The 8,795-nt window shown below is 42.5% G+C and overlaps 1 protein-coding gene across 1 annotated transcript; it reads left to right on the top strand.

Moving 5' to 3' along the window:
• The first annotated feature begins 6,013 nt into the window (after positions 1-6,013).
• Positions 6,014-8,189, top strand: LOC102820016 (protein sprouty homolog 1-like). Its single transcript, XM_006866263.1, has one exon. The coding sequence runs from the start codon at positions 6,014-6,016 to the stop codon at positions 6,971-6,973; it is 960 nt and encodes a 319-aa protein (XP_006866325.1). The 3' UTR covers positions 6,974-8,189.
• The last annotated feature ends 606 nt before the right edge of the window (positions 8,190-8,795 follow it).

Genomic DNA, 8,795 nt, shown 5'->3' with positions numbered 1-8,795 from the left:
CTATTTTGATACAATTTACAATACAATAATATTGAAAGTAATTATATAGCTCTTTGGCTCATTTTTTTACTTGATTTTATTTTCTAGTAAAACTTATTTGTTGTTGTCGACATTCTTAGCAATGCCCTAGATTCCTTAGAGGCAATGACACATGTTTATTTTTTATTCTTAATACTCAAACCTTTGAAAGTCCAATACAGGAAAAAAAAAAAAAAAAAAGCAGTTTCAATAGAATCATTTGCTATTGTAAAGAATGAGATTTTTTAGATATTGGAGTTTTGCCAAATACTTTAAGCTATTCCTGATGTGAGTACCTGGGAAAAAAAAATATTTTTCACTATGTCTATGTGTTTTGTGGGGGTGGTGGTGGTGGTGGTGGTAGGCATCTTTTTAAAGTCTCTCTGGAACCTTAACTTTTACATATAATTTTTCTCACTTAAGAATAAAGTTCATGATTTTTATTAAAAATGTCTAAAATATTCTAATTTGTAAGAAACAAAAGCAAATTTTCTACATGCATAATCGAAACTTCCCATAACCTCTAGTGGTATATGTACTATTAAGAAGTCTAAAATTTGGTACATCATTTATACTTTTAAGCATTTTCCTTCAAAACTGAAGGCACTAAGAATTTTTTCTGTATGATTGATTTTGGGAAAATTACACCACAAGCCAAGATATTGTAATATTTAAAACTTGCAGCCAGAAATTTCATTCTTTACGATATATTGTTTATTACATTTGCTGTAGGGGTGCTGTCTTTTGAACTTTCAGATTCTGAATTTCGTTTTAAATAGGAACGATAAAGTTTTATTAATATCTGTTATATCAGCTATGCATTTCCCCTTTAGTTGATCTGGTGGCTTGGCATACTACTTTACCTCCCTTTCTTCTTCAAAATTCTTTCCAATTCACCTTTAAAGGTGGAGTCCACCAACTCTTTCAGTGAACATGATAGCTAAAGAGACACAAATTCGGAGGCATTATTTTATGGCAAACTGCATTTGCAGGATGTTTATTGCACGAGTGAATAGGACAACCACTCCAAGTTTGTACACATAAACGAAAGAGGAAACGACAGTTGGGAAAATCCTGTTCCAGGTTTTCAGGCAACCCGTGTGATTGACACATGATATCACTGGAGGCGTGTCTTGGAGTGGAGGTGGAGGTGGCCGCGAGGAGCTGAAATTCTGCGGAGCTAGAGTGGGATCTCTCTGTAAGGCACGCAGTGGTTTGCAGAGTGATATCAGCAGACAGAGCTCCCTGCCTTGGATAAGGAAAAGCTACAATCGCAGTAAAAGTGCCTGAAAAGCAATTTCCAATCTTTGCATTAGGTAAGAACTATTTCCTTCCTTTCCTTCTGTAGACATTTCAGGAAAAATTAGGCGGAAAATGTTTGTATTTGTAAGGAACTGAACATTTTTTTGAACTCGCTTTAGATCGGAGATTACTGGTTGCATTTCAAAACACCAGTAGCATTCCCACAACTAAAGCGCTTAACTAAGTGCAACCACTGGGGGCGGGCGGGGAGGAGGGGGGAGGAAAGCAACATAAAAAAGCATGATCCCTTTCACTTTTTCTCCTTATCTGAACAGTAACAAGTTTAGAGTTTGAAAGGATCGGATGTGTGAAAAGCGGGGTGGCTTATGCTGTAGAGGGGCTGGCATTCTGTGTGTGGACCAAATGCCTGTTTGTATAGGCTTTGTTGCCGAGCGAATCCCGAGCGAAGCAATTGTTTAAAACCTGAATTTCTCGTCTCTGTGTATTGATTTCCAATGCGCAGAGGCGTTGTTTGAACTCCTAGGTATTCCAAGGGGGCAAAAGCACTTGGGCAAAAACGTGCAGGACTGCATGCTACTTTGGTTCGCTGCTGACACGCCGACTGTGCGCCGGCCTGTCAATCATTCCGAGCAGCAACAGCCAGCACATGGCAGAGGGTTGCGGGAGGCGGGCAGCAGACCAGCGACCCGCCCCGCTCCACTCTGGCCCGGCGGTGGTGCGCGCTGCGCGTCCAAGTGCCTGGAAAGAAAGGAAAATTAATATATATTCTTTAATCTCCAATCGTCTGTAGCAGGCGTTTCGGTCGTGGAACTAGTGGGTCGGAGGATTGGGAGCGAGCGCTAACCCGGCGAGGCTGACCTGCCTGAACCAGAGATCACGGGGACGCTGTGCCCCTACTTCCCCAGCGTGCGGGATCGCGAAAGTTCCTCGGCCTGCGCGGGGACAAGGGACCACTCTTGCCCTGAAGAGGACCCTCAAATCTCGCTCCCTTCACCACCAACCCCCAAAATACGCGGGTAAAAATCCCCACCCCCTCGGCCACTGAGGCCTCCGTATCGCAGACGCGTGCTCTGGAGCCCTGGTGGGACGTGCACAGCTTCGTGACCCGCTCTCGGAATCCAATTCGAATCCCCGGGAGCTTCGGAATTTTGACTCGGATTTTCGCTGGTCAGGAGGCCGCCACACCATCCTTCCCACAAGGAAAATCAGAGCTCGAAAAGTACTCTTGTCCGAGCACACCGTGACAGGCAGCTGGTCCGTCACGCACTCGTCTCTCCGCTGCTCCTTGCTTGCATTTCTGAAAAACTCGGAGAGCACTCCGAGTTTTGTTTTTCTTTTCCTTCTTCTTGGAGAGGTCTGCAGGAGAAAAACTCTTAGAGGTGGATGTTACTGAGCCGCCCGGCTCACAGGAGCTGTGAGAGGTCAGCGCCGGAGAATTGTCCCCCGCAGCTGGAAGGGGGCCGTGGGGAGCGCTCCTGCCGGGCAGCGGCGGGGGCGGGGGAGGCTGCGGACCGACTTGCCGCAACTCCGGAGATGCCTCCTTGTCCTCCTCGCCTCGGTTGATGCGGCGTGTGCATGCCGCCACTCGCATCGGGACCTGGGCCGGGTTGCACGGCTTGGCCCCCCGCCTCTGCTTTGGCCTAGGTGAGTGTCCTGCAGCCGTTCTCCGCCCGTCAGGGGCTGAGTGTGCACGCCGTGGCAGGTGCGGACTCTGGGGAGAGGCGACCGGCTGGGTCCTACGGGAAGGACAGGGGCAGCGGGACGACGCCCGCGAGTCTTGGGCCTCTTCGCTCCGCCCCCCCCCTCCTTGCCCCTTGGGACCGAGGTGATCGGGTCGGAATAACTGGTGGGCGACGTTCCGTAGCTGAGTTTAACGACTTCTCCGGTCCCCAGTTGCCCAGAATGGTGGCATCGTGGCCTCAGTTGTCCTCCGGGAGGAATCCACCACCCGAAAAATGGAATCTAGTTGATTTTCATGGTATTCCCCGAGGCCCCTACTGAGCTGCTGTGCTTTTGTCAACGGCGAGCTTTCTTTGGAATCTCCCCTCATATGCGAGGACCGGGAAGGGGGAGTGTTGTATGTTTGTGTGTGTAGACCCCTAGAACTCGCTGGTAAGCCCCCCGACTGAATTCGTCTGTGCACTAGCGGGCTTCAACTTTATTCTTGTTTTGAGAGCGATGAAAAGGCAAGGGGAGGGGAAAGGGCTCTGCCACTTTAAAAATGGGGAAGTCCGCCCTCCTGAGGTAATGGTAACCTCAGCCTCTTCCCCTCCTCCTGCTAGAGAGAGGGAGAGAGAGAAAACTTGTTTTCATTCATAACTTTTTCCTTTCCTTCCTCTCTGTCAACTATTTATTCTCCGCTTCTCCCAGCTCGGATTGCAGAGGGCGCAGCACCACCGTCGTAACTTGCAAGGTGGCTACACAGCTCTGCTGCCCCTGCCCCCGGCTTTTTTTCATCCCGACCCTTTCGTGAATCAAGCTTTTTCTTGAATTTATAAACAGACAGATGTATTTATCATCATCCACACCGTGGGCTGGCTTTTGGCGCCTGCGTTAACGCTTTAGGCGCTTCATGATTTGTAAAAAAAAAATAAATAATAAATATAAAAACCTTGGTGGGGTATGCAAGCACTGTTGAAAATCCTCGGTGATCCTTTGGTTGTGATGGGATTGTTGGAAAAGGTATTCTACTTTGATTCTTTTTTTGGTGTGGGGGGATGTTTGCAGATATCATGTAAGCATGTTTGGTGTAATAGACCGAGGACTGTCATTGCCTGAAAATGTGCTTTGCTTCAGATCAGACGTGGCTGGTGTTCTTTGCTTTTTAATTTTTATCTGGTAATTTACCAGCCAGCATGAATTTTATTACAACTATCTTTGAAAACACAGGTTAAACGTTGTGCATGGTGTGTTTAGAACACTATTCAAGTCCTTCACAGTTTTTTCTTTACTGTGAAATCTAATTTAGTATTTTCTAGATACCCTTTGCTTTCAGAGCACTAGGTTGAAACAGTTGTTTGCGAGCAGGAATGATTTGGTGTAGGAGAAGCAATTAAAAAACTTTTTAAGTCCATAAGGACTCCAAGACTTTCCAACAGGTTGTGAACGTGTTTATCTTTAGTTACAGAGAAGGTAGAATAAAGTAGAAACTTGGAGTTCTGCATTGTGAAAGTGAAGCAAGAAATTAATATAGTTATGACGTAGCTCATTTAGTTGTAATATGTGTAATGGACTTAATTCTGTTCTATTCCTTAATCCAGGGATTTGGAGCTAGAGGTGGTAGCGGGGGAATTGTTTTTTTTCCCCTCAGTCTTCCAACTGGGTTAACTCTACAGACTTGAAAAGGAATTTGTGTGAAAAATATACTAGATCACTAGTAACTGAAAATGAAAATGCTTTTATGTTTTGGTAGTTTGTTTTATGAAAAGTACATTATAAATTACAGTTACAATTACTGGTATAGAAACAGAAGTGCTTATTTTTATCAGGATACTAGTGTGCTCATTTTGTTACAAGATTCAGAGTTGGCAGTGCTTTTGAGAATCAAGGTCTGTCATGTAAATGGGGAGTTTCAAATGAGAGAAAATACAGATAATTTAAAGGGTCAGGATTTCCCCTTATTACTTTAAAGGCCTGACACTTACTTGTACATAAAAGTTACCTTGTGATGTGATGTGAGTAAGCCCTTATTTCATCTTTAAAAAATGCTATTGTGATTTCAAGTGTGACTGTTCTGTAGTTCACAGAACTATATATTGAGTTTTGCCTGTGTGGGTCGTCTACCTCATACATCTATTTTTATATTTTGTAGCTAGCTTTTTTTAATCCTGATTTCTTGAGATTCTGTGTTAGTTTCATTCTCTTTTCTCCTTACCAGTTGTTGTTGTTATGTGTCATCGAGTTGGTTCCTAACTTTCCTCATCATTAATATGATGGTTGTAATAGCAAATGAATGACAAAAAGGCAACAGCACCAATGCTATTAATTTAGAAAAACAAAAGAAAAAAGGGTATTTTTCTTTTTGGGAACCCCTGATAAACTGGCCCTGAGTTGTTTTTGAATTACAGCTATCCCAGTGCTGGTGTTTAATAATACCTTTGAAGACATACTCCATTTTAAGTTAAATTCACAAATAGGAAGGCATTGCTTCCTCTTCATTACCCTTTTTAAAGATTAGAAAAATATTTAAAATTTTTATGGTAAGTTGTTGTTATTGTTAGGTGCCATCAAGTCAATACTGACTCATAGCGACCCTTTGTACAACAGAACAAAACACTACCCTGTCCTGGGCCAACCTCACAATTGTTGCCATGCTTGAGCCCATTGATGCTGCCACTCTGCCAGTCCATCTCACTGGGGGTCTTCTTCTTTTTCTCTGACCCTCCCTTCACCTTACCAAACATGATAACCTTCTCCAGTGCCTGGTCCCTTCTGACAGTATTTATGATCTAGGGTCTCTTTTTTTCTATAATGTGGTCCCCAGCCTATCTTGGACTTGGACTCTGGCCAGGACCCCAGCATCACTGTAATCCGCTGATGAAGGAGATCATTACCTGGTGGTTTAGGCAATTTGTGATTTGACAGGATTCTCACACACCTCCCCCCCCCACCACCAAAAAAAATGCTTCCTGTCATTTATTTTCTTTCTTATTTTTTTCATCTTTGATTTCCTTTTAGGATTTCAGATGCATGCCAGGTTTCTACTGATTGCCAGAATTCAAGATCACTACACATGGATCCCCAAAATCAACATGGCAGTGGCAGTTCATTAGTTGTGATCCAGCAACCTTCTTTGGATAACCGTCAGAGAGTAGATTATGAGAGAGAGATACAGCCTGCTGCTATCTTGTCCTTAGACCAGATCAAGGCCATCAGAGGTAGCAATGAATACACAGAAGGGCCTTCAGTGGTGAAAAGACCAGCTCCTCGAACAGCACCAAGACAAGAAAAGCATGAAAGGACTCATGAAATTATACCAATTAATGTGAATAATAACTATGAGCATAGACCGACCAGCCATCTGGTACATGCAGGACTCACAAATAATGCCAGGGGCCCCATTTTGAGCAGATCAACCAGCACTGGAAGTGCAGCCAGTTCTGGGAGCAACAGCAGTGCTTCTTCTGAGCAAGGACTGTTAGGAAGGTCACCACCAACCAGAGCAGGCCCTGGTCATAGGTCCGAAAGGACAATCCGGACCCAGCCCAAGCAACTGATAGTGGATGACTTGAAGGGTTCCTTGAAAGTGGACGTAACACAGCACAAGTTCATTTGTGAACAATGTGGGAAATGCAAGTGTGGAGAATGCACAGCTCCTAGAACTCTGCCATCCTGTCTGGCCTGTAACCGGCAGTGCCTTTGCTCTGCTGAGAGCATGGTGGAATATGGAACCTGCATGTGCTTAGTCAAGGGCATCTTTTACCACTGCTCCAATGACGATGAAGGGGATTCTTATTCGGATAATCCTTGCTCCTGCTCACAGTCCCACTGCTGCTCTAGGTACCTGTGTATGGGAGCCATGTCTCTATTTTTACCGTGCTTACTCTGTTATCCTCCTGCTAAGGGATGCCTGAAGCTGTGCAGGGGGTGTTATGACTGGATCCATCGTCCAGGGTGCAGATGTAAGAACTCCAATACTGTCTATTGTAAGCTGGAGAGCTGTTCCTCCCGGGGTCAGGGTAAACCATCATGATTTTTGGGAGGTGGGTTGAACCTCCAGAAAATGTTTAGCTTTCAAATTGTGGCTGTTAAAAAAAAAGATTCTATTAGATACTGGTTTTACTTTCTTTAGAATTTTTTCCTGTTTCCCATCTTCTCCTCCCCTGTTCCCAAGGTTTGACTCATGGAATTTACTCTTCTCTCATGGATGATCTTCAGTTAAAGTGGACTGTGAAATTGCACCTGCCTCCCACTTTCTACAAGTTCTTCTGCCAACCACTTGAGAGGGTGTTGAGAGCTAGTGGGCTTTTGTGTAGCCTTTTTGTTCTGCAAGCAACTTTCCAAAGTTGTACACATGAACACTCCCTGCCCCCCCCCCTCAGACTACAATGATTTAAAGTTTTGGGTTGGGTACTATGGGTAGAGGAAAATTGGTTTTTAAAGAAGTGACCTTTTAATTGCTTAAATAAGCTATGTATTAAATCTGTCTCCAACTAAGGCCATTTCATAGCATTGGACCCTTAAGTAGCATGGGGGATATTTTCTGTTATAAATTTTTTTCTTTAATCACTGCCCTTCTTGCCCCTCATTGTTTTCTCCCTTTAGTTCTGGGCTTATCTTTTTCTAGTGATGCCAGTTTTTTTTGTTGTTGTTTTTTCCTTTCTGTATAATTTTAGATTCACTTTACAATGTAAGTCTTCACATTGGAGATAATATTGTTTGTATTTTGCTCATTCTTGTTCTAGCTTTCATTATCTGTGAAGGACTCAACTCCCTTCCACACCCTAAATTCTCCCCCGAATTTCTTTTGGCATTGAGGGCACTTGGATAACTGAAATTGGTATTTATAGCTGATGAGTCTATAGATGACACAGAACTATGCTGCCTAAAGTGATTTTTGACTCTGCAGTGGTCTTTTTTGGCACCCTTGATTAGTTAGCAGCTGAGTAACTCTAATCTTTTCTGTTTTCATTGCCTTAGCCACAAATTGTGGTACTTTTTGTATATTTTATGTATAAATCACAAAGTTGAATTCTGACTATTTTTAAGACAAAAGTCTGTTAAACTTTTTTATTGTAAAGAATATTTATTATGCGAATCTCTATTATTTTATGATATTTATTGCAAAAGACTGTTGAAATGTACCCATGTCTGAGTATAACAAAATATCAATACTTAACGGAAAATAAGGTGACACCGAGAAAATACATATGTTAACTATAATGCAGAAAATATATTAATTAATGAAACTGTCTCTTGATTTCTTCATTTATTAGCCTATACTATTGTCATTTCTTTTGGTACTTCCTTTATTCGCACCCATTTTAGTTCTTTCCCTTAAGATACTGAATCTAGACACAGGTGAACTCAAATTATGAGTTAGATGTTTCCTGGAAAGTGTATAAAATATGTGATCCACATTCTGCTTCTTATATACTTAAAACAAATATCCAAGTGAATTACTTTAGAAAGTGGAAGTTTTTGGGCAATTAATATGAACAAATACTCCCTATTTTGGCTACTTGGTAAGCACAAGGTTTTGAGTATGTTTTAATTTCTTGAAATGGTGGCATATCCATAAATTTTCAAAAAAGTTGATTTTACTCTCTTGAGCTAATCAGAAATGAGCCTCCAAAAGCAAGACTTAAAAATCTAGTGTAGACATGCTAGGAAACTGGCACTGTCATGCTAATAAAACATTTTAGAAGTTAGTGTATGCCAAGGGAATAGTTCACATTATCAGAGAAATGTTTTAAAAACATTCCTGTCCCTACCTTTTCATTTCCTTTAATAAGTCTTTAATGTGGCCTGATCAAATTACAGTTCTTCATGTCCTTTGAAATAAGAAATCTTAA

This window comes from Chrysochloris asiatica, unplaced genomic scaffold, assembly GCF_000296735.1.
Source record: "Chrysochloris asiatica unplaced genomic scaffold, ChrAsi1.0 scaffold00088, whole genome shotgun sequence".
Taxonomy (NCBI): domain Eukaryota; kingdom Metazoa; phylum Chordata; class Mammalia; order Afrosoricida; family Chrysochloridae; genus Chrysochloris; species Chrysochloris asiatica.
Note: the sequence above shows the minus strand (reverse complement) of the source record. Positions and strands in the feature narration are given on the sequence as shown.

Coding starts and splice junctions, on each gene's coding strand:
- LOC102820016 (XM_006866263.1), top strand. CDS start 6,014: ATGGATCCCCAAAATCAACATGGCAGTGGCAGTTCATTAGTTGTGATC.